Consider the following 24,931-nt stretch of genomic DNA (forward strand, 5'->3'; position numbering starts at 1 on the left):
AATTAGAAGTAGTCATGTGAGTGCTTGACATCCTGTGATATATACCTTGATTGCCACTGGGTATATCCTGCCACCGATCTCAAAGCTGCCCTTCTTAAACATCATCACCGATGTGTTGTTAATACATGTGCCTGGAGAGTAAAAACAATAAAGTACACTTAGAATTCATTCATCCAATGTTATCATCCTCTGAGTTATATCATAAGTGAAGCAGCAAACATAACAAACATAACAGATATTCTTGAATTTTTTTTGGCAAACTTACTTGGTATTCTTTGCTGATACAGTGCACTCCCGCTATAACGAACAGTCATAATGAAATTCCGTTTACAATGAAGTAAAAATTCAGGCCACAATATTATCCGATCTATGTCTTTTACTGTTTATTTGTTCCGTCACAACGAAATTTAGATAAAACGAAAGAAAACTGCGGGTTCCGAGGACTTTGTTATTACAGGAGTCCACTGTATGCTGAAGAAGGTTAACCTGTTGAGGATGGACTGCTTTCGCTACAACAAACATTCCCCGTAGACACCTGCCCGAGTATTCTCGGGACTCGTCCTCAACGGGTTAAGGGACGGAAACAGGGTAGAGATAGCCATGAACTCTCCACTATTACTCACAGAGGGAGTCCTTTGGTCATTTGTCTCCATGCAGGCAAACCTGAATAATTACAACATCTTAAATCCAAAAAAAAAAAATTGCAAAGTCTTCAGCCTTTACATGAACTGGTACCAATTTAGGCCTACAAGGAAGGAAGGACCCAGGGAGGCAGCAGCTGGCCCAGCCATCTGGTATTGGACAATCTAGAAAGTCATGAATGATCCTGGCTATATAACATACAGCATGCTACAATACAGGGTTCAAACTCTTTCTCATGAATTAAATTCCATGACTTTCCATGGCCATTTTAGCCAGAATTCCATGACCTTTCCATGACTTTTACACAATTCTTTTTTTAACACATTAAACCATAAATTTGATCTCAATTCAAAGCAAAGCAAAGGGAATACACACACATCTCACACAAATAACAGACAAAATTCTATAATTCTTGCAATTCCATGACTTTCCATGACCTTTTGATGGAAATATAAGTTTTTCATGACTTTCAAGGCCTGGAAAAAGACTAGGCTAAATTCCATGACTTTCCAGGTTTTCCATGACCTGTATGAACCCTGAATAAAGAACATAAAACATGCTAATGATAGTATGTCATTGAAAGAAATGCATGAAATGAAAATTTCCTCTTTAAAAAAAAAACGAACACAAATTACAAATTGCTTGTTAGCAAACATGTCTTGAGACTCTGCTACTTTTGAAGAACTTCAGATAACTCTTCACATTCTATACCCAGTGGAGCAACTGTCATCTAGGTTTCTAGGGAAATTAAGTTGCCTTTTCAATGAAAAACATCGAAAGATAACTACATAAGTTGATGATGAATTCCCGAAAAAAAGTCTTAAGACTGTGACTCACCTTCAGGAAAAATCAGCATGGGCATCTTGGAAGCATCTTCAACATGTTGTCTCAACCTGTTCAACACAATCAGAGAACAAACTTATATAGCCATAGTCTCATTCTCTTTGTAAAAAATATATTGTAAAAAAAAGATAAAATAAACAAATAAATAAAATGATAAATTTGCTGGCCAGAAAATCAGGGCATACTTGCACACAACAAATTTTGTTAAAGTGGAGAAAATTTTCGGCAAAACATGAAGTATGTGTATACAGATCTAGCAATACAAGCTCAGGCCAGCTTTGGCCAGATTAAGCCATGAATCTTGTTGCATAACAATGAAATATGAATATGATTTTTCTATGAAGAAACCTAGGCTAATGCAGAAGCAAAAAATCTAAAAAGAAAATATAATCATAATAATAATTTTGACATTAAAGACTTTGTGCAAACATATAGATGAAAACATTAAACAAAGAGATAGAACTCAGTTGACATGGATAAGGAAGCATAAGTCTCCTTACGTTTGTGTGACCTTCTTGCGGTCCCTCATCTCAGTCCGTTCAAACCATATGTGGTCAGCGTCCGCCCATCTCATAGCTTTCTGGATCATGCCAAGGAACTTGGTGTGTTTCTGACCAATCTGTGGCAAGAGAAGGAGGACAGTGGAGTTACAATGTCACCAAATGCAAGAGTCTTGTTGTAGGATGCGGGAATGATTCCTTCCACATAAGGAAGAAAAAAAAATGTACCCACTTTCCACAAACATACACACACATGAATGATCAAGCATATGGCAAACGGCAGTATGACAGACTTGCGGGATATTGATACCATGTGACACAAACATCTAAACTGTGAAAATTGAATGAAATTTATAGAAATGACATATAAGCATAGAAGGGACAATGAAATGTACTATGTATAATACTAACTCAAACCCTAAATCATGATCTGAACTTGCATGACATACATTCAAGGAAAAGTCCTAAAGAAAATTGAAGCTTTGTTGATTCCAGCAACAGCCTTCCATGTTTCATGACCTACTGTAAAACAAGGAATGTTCGCGTGCATTTTAATTTCGCGAATTTCGCAAACCCCAACATTTGCGAAATTAAAATGCACGCAAAAGTTCTTTCCTACACAATATGCATTGGGTGCCAGTGGCAATTTGTGAAAATTTTATGCCAAGAGAACAGTCGTCGGCTCCAATTCGCGAAATTTTAATGCCGCGAATAAATCGTGTTTTACAGTAATTTCCCATTTATTGTTCATCCATCTGAAGACTTAGTGTAAGAAAGCAGACACTGACAATACTTGGGTGACACAAAGGTGATTATACTACATCTAAAAAGATTCTAGCTATCCGATTGGTCGATTGCTCATCACATAAAATGCACTTAAAAGTACTATTGCACACTGTTGCTCTTGAGGGTGTAATTTTTGCTGAGCAATTTTGGATATTGCACGCTGTCCTCACCCACTTACACTGACTCCTGTGTTAGGCTCGTAATCAACTTGTTGCAGTTTTTGCACCACTGCATACCTCTGACATCACAATTTACATACCTTTGCCCAGCACATTTGATCAGTTACAAGGACACATTCAGTCACTCCTTTTACTCTCAACAACTTCAATCAATTGCTGTTGCGTACAGCTTTATTGTGCTACAATACAGTGTACAACCATTCAACTTTCTCGTAAAATAGTTCCCATTTCTGTACTACATTCAATATTTGGTGAGGACCATGGCTGTTGATGTCCAAGGTGTTGCATAAAACAAACAGTGTACGTTCTTTACTTGCGCACTGGAACAAGATTATGCACTCAGCGAAAGATGAGGTGCATTTTTCATCTTGGCTTCACCGCATTGAATAATGAGGCGAAGCCAAATCTTACACCACTGCACTCGTAATCATTCACTATTTGTATATGGTCAACTTACAAATGCATAGCTATTATCACTGGAGAGAATTAGGACATCTATTGGTGAGGTGTGGTTGGCAACACATATTCCTCCACCGACAGCTCGGTTTTCCCTGTAGAGTGACAAGAAATAAGTGACGTATCATATCAGAGTGAATTTTATGACAATAACAAACCTTACAAATAAATGCGCCTTGTGCTGCATCTTTTTCACAGTGACAAGCCTTGTGGTAAGCAAATCATTATATCTGTTTTATGAATGACAAATACCACATCTCAAACAGATTACTTGGAAGCATATTTACAGAGTAAGATGAGGAGTCAAATTTTGTTGATATAGAACTTCCTTCCTCCTTCCTGAAACATATATTTCTAGATCAAAAACTTTTTACTGTTTGCTGTGGGACAAAGTTACAATCACACCACCATCTTATTGAATAAATATTCACGTCAATCATTTCCCTTGCAAAAAAATGTCAATAATTTTATTCTTTTTAAAGCTCTTTTCATTAGAAACCTTCTGGAGCAGTTTTCCCTGCAGCATGAGTTCTTTCAGCATTTATGAAAGGAATACAATTTAAAGGTAGGGAATCCCATTTGCATGCCTTAAATGAAGAGTTGTATAAATACAGTGGTATGTTGAAGAGAGTATCATTTTAGAAACTCCCATAAAGTATTGAAAGTGGAGGGTAACATTTAGTACACTTTTATTGACCATTAGATTTTGAATTGAATTTTTTTCGGGGCTCACCATAAATTCCAGTACATTACTAGGCTACCTTTGCAGACCCATGCACTGCATGTGTGTCCATCATGTATATTTTGCGAAGAAAGTTCCTCAAAACTTACAAACATTTCTATATACATTCTTGCCACACACTCTATATGTTATTACATCAGCTCTTATACTTTTAGATTTGTGTTTATAGATAAAAAAATACAGAAGACTGCAACAAAAAGGCTAAGTGTGGCTGACACACAGAACTACTGAGTAGTTGAGTTTTGTGCATTATTCAAATTGTAGATAACTGTTGACTTCCAAATTTCTCAGCAGTGGCCTAAACAAGTCCCCTGAGGTTCATATTTAATGTTTTGCTGCATTTTGGGAGGTCTGTAAAAGGTATCCCCTACCTTTAAGTATGGTATAAAGATATCATGACGGTGACACAATGTACAGTGTATGCATGTTACTACTATTCAGCATTCTATGTTATGACAGAGATACCACCTGGGGTTCCATCTTGTTACTTTGCTTACATTTGAATCAGAAATTATAAACTTCAATACTGTGTTTTTGTTTCTTCTTGTAACTTTACTCATTGTGTAATTTAAGCTATTAAAGGGGATGGCTAGTAACCGATCTGTGGGAATCAGTGGGGATGCTGAAAGATGATTGTTCCAATCCTTGTGGGATTCATTTAAGAGTACATTATATATCTACTGTTGTGTAAAAATTATTTGCTTCAGAGCGGTCTCATATACAAGTAATTTGCAGATTAATGCACCGTCACTGACCAGGCACGTTAACCTGGAAACATTTAAATGCACATTACTTGAATATGAGACCATTCTGAAGCAAATAATTTTCACACAACAATAGATATATGTGTACTCTTAAATGAATCCCACAAGGATTGGAACAATCATCCTCCAGCATTCCCACTGATTCCCACTGATCAGTTACTAGCCATCCCCTTTAAGCTAAGCTTGAACTCTGTTGTGTCTATCTTTATCACTTGAAATACAAGCCTTTGTATTCAATTCAAATTTCATGAGTAAAGACACTTGAAAGGCACTAACATGTATGCAACAATGGTAAATAAAAAACTTCTTCTAAACTACATGTACCATCTCTTGCTCATGACATTTCTGCAGTATTCATTACATATTTCACTTATGTAACATTTCATAAATTGGGCCTTATTCAGACAATTCAATTTTGATCATGAAATTTTGAAGAAAGCTAAACTTGCAGTTGACAGCCGCACTGAGAGAATGAACAAGAATTATAATCTTTTTCAAAGAGAAAATTTAGCAATATTTAACCATGGAGGCAATACACATATTTATGTGTTACGTTAGTCAATATTTTCACTAGTTATCAATTTTGTGAATAACAGTTGAAAGTTGCAAAAATAAGAACAGCAATTCAGTTCATTGTCATCTTATGTCATATATGATTTGACACTATTAAGCTCCATTCTGTGCCTGTTCACATATTGCTCCCTGCATTTTTAGCCTGTGTTAAGCCGTTAATCCTTCAGTGCTAAATTTCTTTGAAAAACTAGTGTGTAAAAGAGGTTTTTTTTCTCCAGCGAAAGGCTGCCTTAACTGGCAAACTAGATAATTTGAATTGCTGGTGGGATCCTTACACTATGAATCAGGCACAGACAATGACTTCATGATGACTATATGCCAAATGTATGCTGACTGTATGCTTACTGTGTGCCAAAATTTGTTATATTTACAGATCAAGTTCTAAAGAATGTGACTAGGTCACAGACTTACCTGTTGTGATACGTGATAAGAGCTGAAAAACTTCTGCAGGCTATCCTGTAAATCGTCAGGGTGATGTATTTTGTTAGTGTTTTCTTGATCCTGTACACAAACAAAAACAAAAATCAAACAAGGAAAAGTAGAAATTACGCGGTGCGTAACATATGTCCCCGCCGGAAGTAGCATTTTGTAACACAGAATTTTGACCTTTGACTTCTTTGACCTTTGACCTTGATTTTTTACCTATATTGCACATTTTGTTACAAAATGCTACTTCCGGCGGGGACATATGTTACGCACCGCGTAATTTCTACTTTTCCTTCAAGGTCAAAGGTCAAAGAAGACAAAGGTCAAAATTCTGTGTAGAAGTTTTGAAGCCCTCACCTAGTGCTATCACATAAAGCAAACGGAATCGAAATCGGGTTAGAAATGGCGAAGGAGTAGCATTCTGTAGCAAAATGCACAATATAGGTCAAAAATCAAGGTCAAAGGTCAAAGAAGTCAAAGGTCAAAATTCTGTGTAGAAGTTTTGAAGCCCTCAACTAGTGCCATCATATAAAGCAAACGGAATCGAAATCGGGTTAGAAATGGCGAAGGAGTAGCATTTCGTAGCAAAATGTACAATATAGGTCAAAAATCAAGGTCAAAGGTCAAAGAAGTCAAAGGTCAAAATTCTGTGTAGAAGTTTTGAAGCCCTCACCTAGTGCCATCACATAAAGCAAACGGAATCGAAATCGGGTTAGAAATGGCGAAGGAGTAGCATTTTGTAGCAAAATGTACAATATAGGTCAAAAAATCAAGGTCAAAGGTCAAAGAAGTCAAAGGTCAAAATTCTGTGTACAAGTTTTGAAGCCCTCACCTAGTGCCATCACATAAAGCAAACGGAATCGAAATCGGGTTAGAAATGGCGAAGGAGTAGCATTTTGTAGCAAAATGTACAATATAGGTCAAAGGTCAAGGTCAAAGGTCACGACTGAAATTCTGTGTAGAAGTTTCAAAGCTCCCATGTAGTGCTATCATATAAAGCAAACAGAATCAAAATTGGCTCATAAATGACAGAGAAGTAGCAAATTGAAGATTTTGATCACACACGGACGCACACACGGACACACGGACACACGGACGGACGGACAGACGGACGGACGGACACACGGACACACACACGTACGGAGCCCGTTTCATAGTCCCCTGCTCGAACTCGTTCGGCGGGGACAATTATTGTCCATTTGTTGGTCCCTTGCAGCTAAAAGGTTTGAAAGTTAGAAAACTGTGTAGATATGCAATCTACACAAATCATAATCACCAATGAGCCAATCACTCACATGTACATTTTCAGACAAAGTTTGATACATGTTTGGATGGGTTGGCTCATACTTTTACACTGATTGATGCAGATTCAGATCAACACTGATTTATCTTTTCGGACTCATCCAACTATGAAAAAGTAGACCATTAAAGCAGGCATCACGCTGTCCCAAAATTGAGGAAAGATGGACACATGATAACTGAATTTTCAAATTCGGCTCGGATCATATAAACATTGGGTTAATCATGAAGGCATCTTGAGCCATTGTTTAATTGCCAGTGAAGTTTCCTAGGCTCAAGCAGCAATTTTGTGAGCAGTAGCAAAATCTTCATGCAACCATTGTGTTTCCTTCGTGTGTCCTTCGGGTAAACTTCTTGATAGATATTCACATCATTGTACACCTTCGTGTGTGGTGTGGTTGCCATCGTGTAACCTTCTGTACTTGCTTTTGCTGTTAATTGGCTTTTGACAATGTTTGGGCCAACTTTGCATGATATTGAAAATTCCATGTTTGTATTGCCATCTTGTATCAATTTTGGGACAGTGTGATGCATGTTTCGCAGGTATGCCAGACTGCTTACTTCCAGCTTCGTAGCATCGCAGCTATTAGATCTCTGCTTACAAGGACGGCAGCAGAAAGCTTCATCTAATCACTCATGACAGCAAGACTGGATTTTTGTCACAGTACTCTAGCTGGCCTTCAATCTGCAACCTTAAACAGACTTCAAGCAGTACAGAATGGAGCAGCACGCTTGCTCACTGGACTGAGGAAGTATGATCACATCACCCCTGTCCTGGCTGAGCTGCATTGGCTTCCCATCAAGAACAGAATTGATTTCAAGATCTTACTGCTCACTTTTAAGGCCATTCATGGTCTGGCCCCAGGATACCTATCTTCCCTAATCGAGCAACGGCAGCCTCGCCCTGGCCTTCGTTCATCTAGCCTTACTCTCCAGATGCCCATTACACATCTCAAGGGATACAAAGACTGGGCAACTTCCTCTATCGCTCCTCGCCTATGTAACTCCCTCCCATCTTTTCTCTGTGAAATTGACAAACTGGATCACTTCAAAGCCTCACTCAAAACTCACATTTTTCACCAGGCATTCAATTGCTAACTGTCTTGGAGGAGTCTGCACCTTTGAATGTTTCTATAACAGATATATTACTGGCGCTATACAAATGCTGTCGATCATCATCTTAAAAGAAAACTTCTCAAAGTTTAACTTACCTCCAATCTGGGAAATATCCTAGGAAGGCTCCAAAGATAAACAGGTAAGATACTGCTATAGACAACACTGCCAACCTATGGAAGGATATAAAGAGAGAGAGAGGAAAAAACTACTCATGAGAGAAGTAGATTTACAATTATCCCTTTGTCGTACCAAAAAGTATCTATTGCTTTTGAATGCCTCTCAGTTGACTGCACATACTATATCAAGTCATAATATGCATGCATTCATCGGTACTTGACAGCCAAATATGTAAACTTAAAATTGACAGCTGGTTTAGTATTTACTCTAAGGGGCAGAATCACATGAAAAACTAAAATTCATTTTTTTTTAAAATACTGTAACAAGAAATACTCCTGCAAATAAACAATAGGAAGGTTGTAATCAGAGCATATGAGGAATGTGAACATAAAATGTCTAGTGTATGCCATATATTTAGTGAGTCTAATTTGTTGCGAATTGGGACTTCCTAATGATTTCACAAGTGGTTAAATTCACGACTGTGGAGTACAGTGCTGAATGGAAAAATGTATACGTGCACATCATATTCATGTCAGGATCAGAGTCAATATTTGTGCATGTTTTAAATTCGCGTATAGCACCTGACTTGCGAAATTCATGAAAATAAAAACCGTGTGAAATATTTGGTGTATACAGTACTAGCGTAGTGTGAATTTCTATCTCGATATAGCAGGACACAAAAGAGACCTGCTCATATGCATTACATAACACTTTTCAAACAGGACCCCAATGTGCTAATGTAAACAGGGACTAGTAGCTCCAGGGCTCTTATCTTGCTTCCAGGTTACTCCACATTTGCATCTAACTGTGACACCAATTACGGTGAACTTCAAGGACTACAGAGCGTCCACAGTTCAAAGTTCAAAATCTTAGTCCCAATCTTTTAGCATGGAATGAATAGTAATATTTATCTGCATAGTCAACAAGATACCACAAAATTTGGGATGATGCTGCTTCAGTTTCCATGACTAATGGGCAAGCTAGGATCACAAATATAAATCTCATGATTCTCTACAGTGAAATTAAAAGCACTTGATTCTTTGAAATGATGGGAGCAGATGATTTTAAAGAGATTTTGTTGCTTGCTGTATATGGTACTTTATAGTGCACTGGGCAAATTTGAACTGAAGATTACATCAAAGTATATTTAAACCTGACCGTATTTGCCTCATCCGATAACTTTGATAAGATACATGTATCTAGTTTGATGCAAATCTCACCCCGAACAGCCACGTAACTAATCAGTCAATATGATTTCTTTCATCTCTACTACAGTTGCCATATTTAGAATACTGCAGTAAAGAAAAAGTAAAAAAGGAATAAATATACTGGCTGCAGTCAATATAAATCACATCGCCCTTTTGTGTCCAACTGCTGACTACTCTGGACATCATTATTTGTCCTGTAGACAGACTTTGCCCCGTGGCTTATCCCTGACTGAGCACTGTTAACCCTTTGTGTGGTTTGAGTGTTGATTGGCACAGAAAACCCCATAGTGTTGTACAAACTGTCCAAAGTCTGTGGCATAGAAAGGATTAAAGAGAGAATGCTATACAATGAACCACTTACCTCAATGGAAGCAAGAAGCAATAGCGGAATAAACAACCAATGAACCACAGGACCGTTAGACGCAAACTGTACAGAGAGAACAGCATACAAAATAAATCATATGTATGTTAGGAAAATTACTGGAGCCTATCAGTTCACTGTGAAAGCACACTCCTCTCACAGCAGGCCAAATTCATTACATAAAATGCAGTAAAAATCTAAATAAGCTTTATATAACAAGATCCCACAATTTGATTTCTGCAGTGGTACATATACGGTATCATAATCTCCCTTGAAATCTACCCCGAGAATACAACATTATCACTGAATTCTCAGAAACATGTGGTAGCACCATATTACATGTGGCCACTTCACTGTAAAAGGTTATGTACTGTACATTAGTCTCAATCTGCATATTGTAAAACATGGGCCCTGTTTTATGAAGAGTTATAATTGATTCTATAGTTGATTTCTATCAAAAGTCTATGGCAGCCTGTGTGGTAACGAAATTTATAATCGATTATATGTTTTTGATAAAATAGGACCCAGAAATGTTTGCGTGCACTTCATTGTCATGAATGCCAAGATTTGAAAAATTAAAATGCATGTGAAAGTTCTTGTCACACTATAGGCATTGAATGCCTGTGACAATTCGTGAAAAATTTCATGCCGCAATAAAAGCTGTCAGCTCCAATTTGTGAAAATTTTATGCCGTATCAATATCTTGCTCTAAGGTAGTCATATCATGTCATCCTCCTCTGTGTATTCATGGTGGATTGCAATTTGTCACTCCTTGTAAAATATTCAAACTAAAACTATTTTTATTTGAATACTACTTTTTTCAAGTTTAGTTAATCCAAAGGTAGATAATGGCATTCTAATAACTGCCAAGGGTCATAGGTCAAACATACCTGAGGTACTGGTATCGCATGCTTGTTCTTGTTAATAAGTTCCATGATCCAAGCTCTGTTTAACACATGACAAATGTATGAAAAATACATGTACAGTGGAAACTCGATATAACGAGATGGTCGGGACCGAGTCATTTTCCTCGTTATAGCCGATATCTCGTTATATCAGTAGGCATAAAAAAGGCATAAAATAAAGACATTAGTTTGCACATGTGGGACTACCCATCATATTTCAATCAATACTGATAACTTGATATTGTGTGTGAGGGAATTACTCACCTTTATGGGTAAGAAGGTGTTTTTCGCCAAGAAAATCCAATATCAAGAATGTGTTTCTTATTAATTGTAGATGTTTGAATTTGTAAATTTATATAGCTTGCGATTGTATCAAGATCGTCTGTGGATTGGTATGTGGTTATCGTATGGGTGTGTGTTGTGTGGAAAGCTTGAATATGGTCTGCACAATGCTGTGTGTGTATGTGACACATTCTGTATGTACATTATGACTGCCTGTGTGTGAAGACGGGGAATTCCCTAAGTAGAAGGCCAATCACAGCATCAGATTGTCTCACACCTGCTAAACGTCATGATGATGTCATGTATACATATGGCCGTCCCACCACATTTTCTGCATGTATCAGTGTGCGTGCACACACACACTCCACACGTACAACATGCAGTTCTAGCTGGAGTGCACTGAAGAAAATGATTATGTGTATACAAGACAGTTTTTGGCGCATCAAGCTTTACAATCTCGGAAGATGATAGCACAGGCGAAGTAAAGCTTTACCGAAGGCATTTTGCTTTACCTCGCTATAGCAGGTTTGATTCACTATGTTTTTCTTTGTTTGGAAGTCACAAAATTTATCTCGTTATAGCAGTTATTTCGTTATAGCCGATCTCGCTATAAGAGTAGCATTTTACATAGACTTGTGTGGAAGGAAATTTGGGACCGAGAAAATTTCCTCGCTATAACCAATATCTCGTTATAGCAGTGTTCGTTATACCGAGTTTCCCCTGTATAAAAAATACATTTCACACTGATAATAGAGATTTGTATTCTTATGAATAACAAGTTTGTGTCTATAACATCCAAGAATTAAGTAATTTAGCATTTTTAACTATTTTATTACCTATATTTCTATTTGTATTGTTACAATTTCTCCATATCAACAAGCAACATACAATAATCCCTCTCTAGCAGCCATCAGTATCAACCAGTTGACAAGACCTTGGTAAGCCATACAGATATGAATAAGTACTTGGAGAAAATTTCTGAGGGACAGAGGATCAGTTTGCCTCCAACCAAGGACCACTAAAGAATAAATGTTCTCCTTGCCTAGAGCCATGGGACTGATAACAGCTGATTAGCTGAACTCAAGGGTTACACACTGACAGATAACATTGCAGTGTCAATATTTGTGTATTTTGATTTGTACATTGGTCTACTAAATCTTCAGCTAGACAGAGAGTTGATAAGGAGAAGTACTTGAAACCAAAGGCTGAATGAAGGAACCTTAAAAACATTGACCTCTTTAACAAAATGAGTTCAACTTTAATACCCCTTTCAGTAACTCATGTATTTTTGGTCAGCTCCTAGCCTGAGTTAATTTGGCCAAAGCAGTAAAAATTGCGTTCAGTAACTAAAGCAGAGCCGCGTTACTTTTATGATGACCCATTCACGAACTCGGTCACATGGAGGATAACTACATGTACCATGGTAACTAAATGTGCGCTCCGGTAGAGGACACAGCCAGGTTATTTTATGACTTACATGTAGCTCGGGCCTGGCCTGAGCCAGAAGAGTTACTGAAAGGGGTTTAAGTGTGGCATACTGTCAATTGCCTATGTTATAATCAGACATACTCCATTTCTAGTTTTAATTGTGATCAAATCAACCACATAGGAAAATGCACATCATCAATGGTTGTAGCCCAAAACTACACATCTCCATAATACAGAGAAGTTACAATCTGCAGGAATGTGTTACATATTGCTCCTAAACAGCTGTTGAAAATTACATACTCCTTAAAAAGTCCTCCAATAATTCTCCTTCATTTTCTCTCAGCTCTTGGGAATCTGTCTTTTTATAATACTGAAAACAATAATAGTTCTATATTCAAGCTTCCATTTTTATAAACAAAAAATTGTTAATGATTTCTTTCAAAAAGTAACAAAGCTGACACAAAATGTAGTGGGTTTGATACTTCCCAAACCTTTTGCTGATTAAAAGGATATTATCAAGAGGTTCTTATGCTTTCTAGACAAATACAAGTTACTCCCTGCTAATGAATTAATTACTTTGAGATAATTACACTTTGCATGTTTCCCCATTCATGAGGTAACAAGATGTAATGTCAAGTGATCATATATCATGGGTGGCATGGGAGAAAAACACCTTATTACATCCTAATCATTCTAGTGATGTTCATTATACCACTCATCCATCCTTACATACAATGTACTGTACATGTGCTACAGCTCTATGAACTACATATGTGCCATATGACACAAATTTCCTATAAAGATAATACAAAGCATTTCTGATGGCTCTCTGTTTTTCAAAGCCAACATCATAAGTGTTTTGTTTTACTCAAGTAATGTGATGATCAAGTTGTTAACTCTCATAATTTTTTTTTTGTTCTTTTCGCCCTCACTTAAATGTGAAATCTTTGTTGCATTCAAATGGTACCTGTTTTCTATATAGACAGCTTTCTTATTCAAAAAGAAAACTTATATAAAAGATGAAGTATATGTCAATAATTTATAAAACTCTCACCTTCTGCTGAAAACCTCTTGGTAACCTCATCCTCAACTATAGCCTGTGACAGAAAACAAAATGAAATGAAATGAAAGTGAAGCAAACATCACTTAGAAACACAAACACAGATATTTCCTTCCTGTCCTGTAATATGTTCTTTCTCTACCTCCATGAACTTCTCATATGAACTCAAGCCTACTGAATACTGTAGAACCGGATACAACCATGGCATGAAACTTTCATGAATTGAAGCCAACGGCCTTTATCATGGCATGAAACTTTCATGAATCGCCACTGGCATTCAATAGCTGGCGTGGACAAAACCTAACATGTACAATATAATTTCACAAATCTTGGCATGTCACGAAATTTGCAAAATGTTCATACATTATGAAAATTTCGGGTATTACAGCACAGGTTTCTTTCACTTTGCATAGGCGACTTTTTTTTTTCTTCTTAAGAATACAGGAAAGAAGTTTTTTACATGGAATAAAGGCAGGAAAATGATAATACACCACAAAGAGGAAACCCCATTTCCATGTTTTATCATTTAATGACATTCATTCAGAGAGTACACATCATACACCATGGATCTGTTAGTATGGTGCTTTGCTGTGAGTAAGAATGTGTATTAAAATGAGATACATGTAGAATCTGATTTGTAACTCATTTAAGAAGCAGACAACAGTGTTTCTACCCTTTAACCCATTGAGGACGGACTGATATTGCTACAACACGCATTTTCCATAGACACCTGCCCGAGTGTACTCGGGACTCATCCTCAACGGGTTAACAATAAAATCTTTCTACGCTGCTGAGAAGTCATACACAATTAGGTTGTAGCACCAACTCCAATATCCTATGTGACCTTACTGGTCGGATGTAGACAGATGACCACTCCTCATAAACTGGGTCAGTGCACTGTGAGTGAAAATATATGGATGGGAACAGCTTCTACTGCTGTAGGACCCTTTTCACAGCTGAAAAATAAGTTGAGAGTATCACACTATGGGTGCCTTCTACAAGTATTTCTAATGATAATAATAATAATTGACAGTGTTTATATAGTGCATAACACAAAGTGAAAATGTCCCTATGCGCTGAAAACATGCAATTCCAATCTTAATACAGTGATGGTACCGAGCCTCATGTTTATATATAAACTATATGAACTTAGTAATCTAATAACTGAAATATTGTAGCTAATATGTTCAATTTAATGGCACAAAGGAGAAGAAAAGGAGAAACGCCTAATAAATCATGAAGTTGGATAAATAGAGTGTGAGTTTAAAATAATTGGCACAGGAGCTACAATCATGTACAGCTGTGATACACTGAAACATGCTTATATTTGGCTGTGAAATAAATCTAATCCTAAAAAAAAAGAGCGCTCTCTCTGAAGTTTACCCAAAGTAAGCATGCACAATGTCCAGATGATTTCTATAACAGTCCCAAGCTGTCCCATCACTTTGAAAGTGTTTGCCATGGTTACAACTGACACCAGAGGAGGCATTTTACCTTTAAAGACACAATTACAAGTAGTTGTCCCATCATTTTAAAAGTGTTTGCCATGGTTACAACTGATACCAGAAGAGGCATTTTACCTTTAAAAAGACACAATTACAAGTAGTTGTCCCATCATTTTAAAAGTGTTTGCCATGGTTACAACTGATACCAGAACAGGCATTTTACCATTAAAGACACAATTACAAGTAGTTGGCGGGTCCAATTCATACCACGTGATTACAATAGAGAAATATCAGTACAACTACAGTACATTAGAATCCATCAGGAAGCTTGTCTATCGCATGAAATTACTTTCTTTCCGTCTGCTTACCTCAACACCTTTCCTGCAGAAGTAGCAGACATCGGCCAGCTCAAACTCCCTGCGGAAAGTATCAAAGGATCGGTTGTAGCGCAGCCCCTTAGCCTCAGCCTTAATGCCGTCTGCAAGGTGTTTGGGGGAGTCTTTGTGGATCAGAGTGGAACCTGAGGGGTGAAGGATGGAGGCAAAGACATCTCAAAGAGGGAAACACAGAAAGACAGATTCCAATCTACACTGTACACGCTATGCCCACAATTACCATTGTACAATTGTACACCACATATTTCACAAATACCATAACAGCATTTTGGGATTTGGGACTTGGAAGACAACTTTGTGAGTGGATGAATTCATGATCGAGAAATATGGTGATGGAAAGAGAGGTAATTATTATCCCTAGAAACAAAATTCACCATATTTGCAATTTATTGGATACGATATATCTAAAATCATTCAGTGGACAGTATAAGTTCAATGAGATAAAAACAATATGAAATACAAAAAGATTGTGTGTGCACCTCAACGCAGTAATTACACTGTACCTCCCACTACATGTACTTAAATCCTTGTAAGGTAGTCTCCTGTCTTGCCTTTTGATCTTCACTTTAAATCTTTAATACTGTTTTGAAAGTGACACTCGCACTAGTATCCAATCATCTGCATACATTCTGAAATCCATTATACTTTGCATAAAAAATTCACAATTTTGTAAAGACTTAAGAACCAAGTTTAATCTCACAAAGGCTCTGATAACCCGTTCCACACGGGAACCTGGTGGTGTTTGTACGTAAATCTATGGGGATTTCAGAATTTAGTATGGAAAGGGTTAAAATCCTATGATTAGTTAAACACCCAGAAGATGTGATTGCCAAGCTAGAATGTTGATAGTGCTCCAAAGGAAGGACTCTAAGCATTTCTTTTTGAGATCATTATGCACACATCCCTCTGTCAAATCCATCACACCTTCCTTTTCCTACAGTGCCACACCAATTCCTATAATTAGAAAGGACAATCAATATTCCAGTGTGTTCTGAGGAGTCATCCAAAGCTGTAAGGACCTGTTAATTAGTCCCATGTGATGCTCCAACCTGAACTCAAAGGTCAAAAGTTGCACTGATAACCATCCATGTACAGACATAAACCACTGCACAGTCATCCACATAAGGCATGATGTTTGCCATACATTGTACTAACTAGTGCATGTCACCAACATTGCTGGGAATTTTTTGATTTTATGTAATGCCAGTGAATTGTGACCGATACTGCTAGCCCTGTATCGATTTCACAACTACTACGCTGAATGAATTTGTTTAATTTGTGTAATGATTATGAGCAATCTTTACCTTGATAGTCCGTATACGCCATATATTTAGCAAGTCTAAATTTTCATGAATCGAGATTTCTCGACGATTTCGCGAGTGGTTAAATTTGCAATCGTGGAGTCTCTGTACTCAATGGAGAAATGTACATGTGTGCGTCACATTCATGTCAGGATCAGAGTCATTATTTTGCGTGTCTTTAATTTCGGGAACAGCACCTGCCTTGCGAAATTCGCGAAAATAAAAACCTGAAATAGCGAAAACCGCGAAATAGTCGGCGTATACAGTATGCCTCACTGTACAGGTACCATGGTGTTGCTTACATTATTGGAATTTTAGAAACAAAAATCTTACAACATAGGTATTATATTTGTGGGTTTTTCCCCTGTTTTTTTTTTTTTTTTCAAAAAAGAAAGTACCGGTATATAAAGTCTACACGAGTCTTATTTGGCCAAGTATCTTTGCAGTTATACACATTCATTGTATGCAAATTAGCATTCGTTTGTACATTCTTTTGTTTCAGTCAAAAAATATTGATGCAGACTGTACCTTTATGATCTGGACTGCACTGAAGAAAACATGACATGGAAAGAAACACAGCATACATTTAACTCAACAAATAAATGTTTGATTTTGTGCTTGCCATGAGCTGTGGAATAGGGGGGATGGGGGTAGGGAGGGAGGAGGGAAGGCTAAAGCCACTACGCTTGGAGCTCTTAAAAAATATTTACAACAAAAATCACAAGGCAGCATAATACACCTGTATCTTTCAGAGGGTTCAGCCCCAGATTCTTCCCACTGCAAATGCCGTTCCACACACAAAAACAAACAAACAAACAAACAAACAAACATACAAGCAGTCAGCTGCCTCTGCTTTCAAGGTAATATGTGGAGCATGAATAATCTTTATCTGACAATGTGATGTTTATGAGATGTGCAAAAACAAGAATTCAATCCAAAGAGATGTTGCAAAAGGGAACTGTCGATCACAATGTGCAGTCACGCTCCAATTATACAAGATGAGCACTGTCTAGACAAAGCTACGTACGTACTGTAGACTGATATACTGTACAACTTGTAAACTATAGTAGATGGGACAGGGAGATATGTACTTTTCATGTAATATTTTGCAGAGATTTTAGTTTCATGAATTTTGCAAAACCTATTCACAAAGTCAACAAGCATAAAATTATTGCCAACCATACATATTATGGCAGCTCATGTGTAAAAAAAAAAAAAAATGAATCATGCAGCTGTACTATTTCTCATTTCTTCTCTATGGTTCTTGATCACAAATTGACCACCTCGTCTTAACTTGTCTTACATGTCCCACGGCATAAAATATATTGCTATAGCATGTGCAGTGTTGTGAAAGGCTCTACTACAGTGGGCTACTGTCAGCTGAAGGCAGATAAAAGCAAGGTCTGCTCTCTGTCAATAAAGTAAAGCACAGTGCCCTGGATTATTACCTGGTGTACAGTATATGGTTGGATGCTACAGACATGGCTTGGCACATGGCCCAGCTTTGTGTTATAAATAGCAAACTGATCTTTTAAAGGTATGCCACAACATTGTCCATATCTCTGTATGACCTCAAATCTCTATAATATGACTTCCTCTTCTGGCCAATCACGCCCGTTCATCATGGAACCCTCTCTCCAAGGTGTCAGACATTTCAAAGGCAATATCCACTACCTGCTATTTAATAAGCACTGTGTTACTGTACATGCCAAATATTTCGTGAGGTTTTTATTCTTGCGAATTTCGCAAAGCAGGTGCTATTCGCGAAATTAAAGACACACGAAAACATTGACACTGATCCTGATATGAATGTGACTTACGGTATGTATACATTTCTCCATTCAGTTCAGTACCTCACGATCGCGAATTCAACCACTCGCGATATCATGGGGAAGTCCCGATTTGCAAAAATTAAGACTCGCTTTAATAAAATATGGCGTATACAGCACAGTTTTGCATGCTCTATGACTACACAAGATCACCACAGAGTCATTTTATACATTGTCAGGTTGTGTTGAATGTGAATGTCACATCACCCTACACTGCACTTGGTGAAACAATCAAACATCGTGCATACATTATCGAGATTGAAACTTTCATAACAATGTAACATCCACCATCACCCAGCTACAATGTATAATAGTATGTAACATTAAACAAATTACAGCGTGTAGGAGTCTTTATCTGTCCAGCAAAAGATGGTGAGTAACTTCTCCATTCATGTAGCTGTTATATACAGAATATTCAAATATTTTCACTTTTCTCGCATAGTAAATGAGCTCTTGACTTGCCTCTTTTTAAAGGCAGGGGGAATAATATTACCAATAACATATATGTCAGGAACAAGTCAAGGTAGAATTCTACATATGTACTATTGTGTACTTTTTTCAAAATATGAAATTTTGTGGAATTCACTTTAAATTTTCCTTATTATTCCATGCATGGGACATCATACACTGTAGTAGTTATCTCGTCTAGCAGTGACTGCGCAGAAACTTTAAAAATTCATCAATATTTAACAGATTCTCTGATTTTCCTCAAACTCTCACTGATGTGTTCTACCAATATTGCTGCATTCACTCAATTAACATGTCTATGAAGGTGGACTTGCCCTTTAATGATTTCATCTTGTATGATACTCTTGTCTATGATGTCTTCGTGGAGGAAAATCTTAATTCATGCAAATTAGGGAGAAAATAATGTCTGAAAGCTAATGAAATGGGGGGGGGGGATACTGTACCTTCACTCCCATACAGGTAAAAACTGTATATATACGTGTGTACTGTAATGTGACAGGGCTGTACAAACAATGTATAGTACGTGTGTGAGTGGGGTTTCAACATATATTATCTTAGGACACATGATGATGAAGGCTTAATCACTCATTTTACTGGGTCTACATAAAACAAATACACTAATGCAGAAAATGTCTGCCACATATTCCTGATTACTCCAGCACTCAGGATAAATTTAAAGTAATTGCAAGAATCTCAAATGTGCAGCGTGTCTTCACTTGAGACAGGAAATTATTAACTAGAAGTTGCTGGCTGTTTGAAGATGCTTTCCTTGTATTACTGGGTGCACACAGATAATGGCCTACCACCATTTCTTGAGGCATGTCATAGAATGGAATCCTATTTACATACTATGAATCAGAAAGACGGCACGCAGGCTGTGCATGCCTTGTCTAGACATGACTAAAAAGAAAAAGGACTTTGACTAGCTATTGCAAAACAGCAAAATAAATCTTACTTGCTAAAAACAGAACAAATCACAATATTGCATTACCAAATTCCGCTCATGCTTAACCAGTCAGGGGTCGCACTTAACTTTTTTTTTAACTAGCCAGGCGGACTACTTAGAATCAATTTTGACACTCAAGCAATATTTTGGCTAGCCAGACGGACTAGTTACTTCAGAATTTTATGATTTTTAGCTAGTCCGACATGATTTTGGGTGGCCAATGGCCAGCGGACCGTGGCCAATGGCCAGCGGACCATCGCCAATTTCGAACCCTGAACCTGAGGCCTGAGCCTGTGGAAACATCACATTATACCTACATTTGTACTTCTATGCTTCATTTGCCAATAGCATTTGTCCTGTATTAAACTGTGTAAAAATGGTTTATGAAATCATACTATTTTTATTGTATTACTAATTTACAGTGACTTTTGTCAAAGTTTCAGAGTATTGAATAGAATCTCATTGAAATATCTTGGCTAGTTGATGGGTTCAATACATGGGAACATTAAAGGCAAGTGCTTTGCTATCCCTATTTTTACATTGTATGATCAGTCATCATGAATACACACATGGAAATTGTTCATTTTGGTATTTGTTTGTTGTTATATATATATTTTTTTACACAAACATTCAAGTTCCTAGGCTACTGTTCAGAGGGTGCAAAGACTGAATTTGACATATTCACTGCATTAGGGATCTATCATAATTATTACAAATGCACTATCCATATTTAAAACCTATAACATTATAAAGACTTCTGCACAGACTGTCACATTAACTGAAATTTTCCATCCTCTTTTAAACATGAAGGAGTGAAATTCAACATATTCCTACATTGCTGCTATCACATCGGATTGTACCTAGACTCTGACATGAAGATGTTAGCCTTCATGTTGTCACAGAACTGCCATGTGGCCAGAGGCAAAGCATCTACAGCAAATTCTGACTTTACAATTGAAGCAAGTTGGCAATAATACTCTCCCCAGTAATCTGCCCCCCCCCCCCCCAACAAACAAACATACACTAGCAATTATCATTAAAAGTTGGGGGAAAAGGAAAACATACTGGTTTTTGGATCTTGACTCTGTATTACACTGTACTTTTGTTTATCTCCTACTCCATGTTGCCATTTTTTTTTTTTTTTTTTTTTTTGGGGGGGGGGTTTGTTCTTTTTTAAAAAACTAATTCACTGTAAAAGGAGGAATGTTCGTGTGCATATTAATTTCGTGAATTTCTCAATCCGCAACATTCGCGAAAAATAAAATGCACATGTTCTTGCTTACACGATATACATTCGACCCCAGTGGCAATTTACAAAAATTTCATGCCGTGAGAAAGGTCGTCAGCTCCAATTCACGAAATTTTCATGCCGCGAATATATCATGTTTTTCAGTATGACCGCTTACCATTTTTACTCATGAGTCGTGTTTGGACCACTTCTTCCTCATCCTCTGATTCAACCTCCACTTTGGGGGCATCATTGCTTGTTTCCAGGGCAACCATCACCCGCTGCTTCCCAAACTGTGAAGAGAACACGAGACGCATGCATAATGAGCACAGAAAGGTCCTTCATGTACAGCTGTACCTCCTTCATAATGATCATGTAGCATATCTCTGATATTTTAACTCATTTCGTTCTTATGTTTTTTAATTTGTCAAATCACCCATCACTTTCAGGTACATGTACTGTGTTTCTCCCAGTTATAACAACAATGAACTCTATCCTGTATGTTATGGATACATTATAAAAGATGTATCAAGGTACGTGTACGTATGTAGCATAGTAGAAGGGTAGTGAAAATGCAACTAACAAATTCTTGATGAGATTAACCAGAGATATTGTACCGGTATTTACAATGCAAATGGAACCAAACAGTGTCAAGATTTCTCAACTTAGCCTCACACATTGTCCTATTGAGTACAGTATAAGAAACCGCATTTTACATTTGGTTTGAAACGACTCATCTAGAAGTTCATACAGCTGTACACTTAAAGCTATAAACTCACTTTGATCACCACAATATTGCCTTTTGTGACCACAAAAAGAACAAAATTAAAATTGAAAGACAATGTCTAGGTTCAATACAATTGTAGGCATCCATACTTCGACTGCAAGTGTCCAATAGGTGACTGCATCAAAGTGAACAGTTTATGTACACTTTTAGTCATGCTCTTATACATGTACGTACAGCCTGTACAGTAATGTACATTGTATACAATAGTATACGGTGTACAATGTACATGTACATGTAAATGTAGTCTTCCAACAATACTGTACCTGCTGCATACAACATTCAAATTTTTGCCACTCTAAATGGACAACCTTTTTGGGGGCAATGCACTGAGCCATAAATGCATTTGGCATTACTGGGACTACATCTAAAGGGCATTCTCTGTATGTGCATAATGACATTTTGAATTATTGACACATCCCTCACAGCTGATATACGTACCATAGTGTAAACTTTATTTCTCACATTTAGTGCACCACAATGGGCATACACTGTACTTGTACTGTACATGTACAATGTATGTACAATTGTATGTACACACCTGAACAAGTACATGTGGTATGACCAACAATATTTGTAAATAATACAGTTCAAACAAAATGCCAATCAATGAAAATAATTTTGAATTACATTTGTCTTTAAAACTGTTAAATCATGGACTGCAAGCCAAGAACAGAACTCTATGTGAGTATTGATTTCCACTATGTGTGCAAATGTTTTTTACATTGTGATGCTCACTAAATATTGAATTAGTATGTGCTAACTAAAGCTAGAGGAGTTCCTTGCGTGCCTCTTCAATGTGAAAAATATTAAACGTTCCATGCACAAACATCTGAATGCATTTGATTTTATTCTTTTATTCACGAAACTAGAAAATTATGCTGTTCACACTAAACGATTTTATATATTTGGGTCAATCCACGTCAAATCATCCAATTTTCAGAAAAGTTGTCACCCGACCCCCTCCGATTTTCTTTAAAATCACACCAAATGTTCCCCAAAGTGTCTGACGGAAAATTCCAAAATATTTTGCCCCAAGGTCAATTGGTTGCTAAGATACAGCCTCACATAGCAACCGATGCGCATTCCAAAATATTAGTTAAAAGAAAATTATGCATTTTTGATTGATTGTGGTAGCATGGATATTTAGGCAAAAGTGTTCATTATCTGGAAATTGAGAGAACTTTATAGTCTTTGCAAGAAAAAGTGACTGTGACGCGAATTTGACTTTTCGTTAACGTGCACGAGGTCACCGAAAATGGTGTTAAATGTTAATTTCGAAAATTTTAATGCATATTTAGAGGCTAATATCTTCCAGATTTCATCACCTTAGGTTCTAAAATATTATGCTGTTGAAGGCTTTGACTTGCTCAGTAATTTTGAAAAAAAATTAGCGGATTCGTGCTCACCGTTTTTACGGAGAGCGCCCTCAAAGTTGACAAAAATGAAAAATGTGCCAAATTCAAGGTCACGGATCACCCTTCGTCCCATCTAGGAATGGCATCAATTTTTTTTGTATTGATAGACATTTACCTATATTATCTTGGGTTACCAAAGAAATTTTGCTACCGAAATGTTCAATGGTAAATTTACCCCACTGAAAATAGTCGTAAACGGCCAAATTCCCATGTAATATCATATATTGGGTTTAGAGGACATTTCAAATGTCCATGCTTTCAAGATAAAAAGCCCTAGCCCTGTGATATTTGCTGTAGGGGTAGTCTGTTATACATATTTTAATAACATATACCACACAACACTTTTATTACATAATAATGACCTTGAAATTTCATCCAAGATTTGATAAAAACAATAAGTCGCTCTATTTTCCTCATTGCACTGCATGTAATAATGTGTTTTGAAAGACTTTTCACAGAGCAATATTTCAAGAATTATGAAAGCTGACAGCCTACCATATTAAGGTTCTAAACTATTTGTACTCTTCTTTCAGATTTAGTGTCAATTTGATCATGAATGTTATACCCTTGACCTTGAAGTGCTTCTAAAAATAGCTGTAAATTTGTTATAATTACAAATTACACACACAACAGGTGTTTTATGGCATAACATACTAGTGATTCTTTCACAAACGCAAAAGTTTTTACAGTGTAAATGTTATATACTGGAATAAATCTATAGGTTCTTGCAAGATATGTTACAATCAATTACTTTGTTCTGACAATGACCCTGAATTTATGACCTTCAAAATCAGGAGAAATGCCTATTCCTGCCCATAAAGACCTGTATAAGTAATAGTTGATATTATGGACATTGCACCCAACACATAAGATTCTTATTCTAGCCTGTGAAACGCACATTAAAAGCACTGAGAGTCTTCTTTTTGGGGGGATTTGTTCTGTAACTTATGACAACTTCCAAAATAATTTCCATTCTTATGTATTTTCTTGTTTTTGGAATATTTGTTATGTATTTCTTTGTTTTTTTTATTTTCTACAGCATATGTGGGGGTTTTTTATTGGAAATTGTCACAGCCCACTTTTTCTACCATAATTTGAATAGAATTAATCAATCAAAGTGATAAATAGTAAAAATGGTCAAGTTTTTATGAATTTCACCACAAAGCACTGTTTTCCATAGGAAATGCACACAAAATCACAAAATATTACTGTCCCCTTTTGTGATTGAAATTGAGGGTCATTGTCAAAACAAAGTAATTAATTGTAACAATCATAATCTTGCAAGCACGTATAGATTAATTCCAGTATATAACATTACACTATAAAAAGCTTTTGTGTTTGTGAAAGAATCACAAGTATATCATGCCATAAAACACCTGTCATGTGTGTAATTTGTAGTTAACAAATTTACAGCTATTTTTAGAAACACT

The 24,931-nt window shown here is 36.9% G+C and overlaps 1 protein-coding gene across 1 annotated transcript in view; it reads right to left on the reverse strand.

The window, feature by feature from the left end:
- Positions 1 to 24,931, reverse strand: part of LOC139723281 (glycerol-3-phosphate acyltransferase 4-like) — a 40,615-nt gene that overhangs the window by 4,605 nt on the left and 11,079 nt on the right. Inside the window, exons 3-13 of the mRNA XM_071634536.1 lie at positions 21,478 to 21,592; positions 15,501 to 15,652; positions 13,682 to 13,724; positions 10,903 to 10,957; positions 10,013 to 10,078; positions 8,422 to 8,496; positions 5,897 to 5,986; positions 3,408 to 3,501; positions 1,986 to 2,104; positions 1,480 to 1,535; positions 46 to 131 (exon numbers count right to left, since the gene is read on the reverse strand). Coding sequence (XP_071490637.1) covers positions 46 to 131; positions 1,480 to 1,535; positions 1,986 to 2,104; positions 3,408 to 3,501; positions 5,897 to 5,986; positions 8,422 to 8,496; positions 10,013 to 10,078; positions 10,903 to 10,957; positions 13,682 to 13,724; positions 15,501 to 15,652; positions 21,478 to 21,592 — 951 coding nt within the window. The remainder of the gene's footprint in view (positions 1 to 45; positions 132 to 1,479; positions 1,536 to 1,985; positions 2,105 to 3,407; positions 3,502 to 5,896; positions 5,987 to 8,421; positions 8,497 to 10,012; positions 10,079 to 10,902; positions 10,958 to 13,681; positions 13,725 to 15,500; positions 15,653 to 21,477; positions 21,593 to 24,931) is intronic.

This window comes from Diadema antillarum, unplaced genomic scaffold, assembly GCF_040938485.1.
Source record: "Diadema antillarum isolate AM-2024a unplaced genomic scaffold, OU_Dant_1.0 scf00000184, whole genome shotgun sequence".
Classification (NCBI taxonomy): domain Eukaryota; kingdom Metazoa; phylum Echinodermata; class Echinoidea; order Diadematoida; family Diadematidae; genus Diadema; species Diadema antillarum.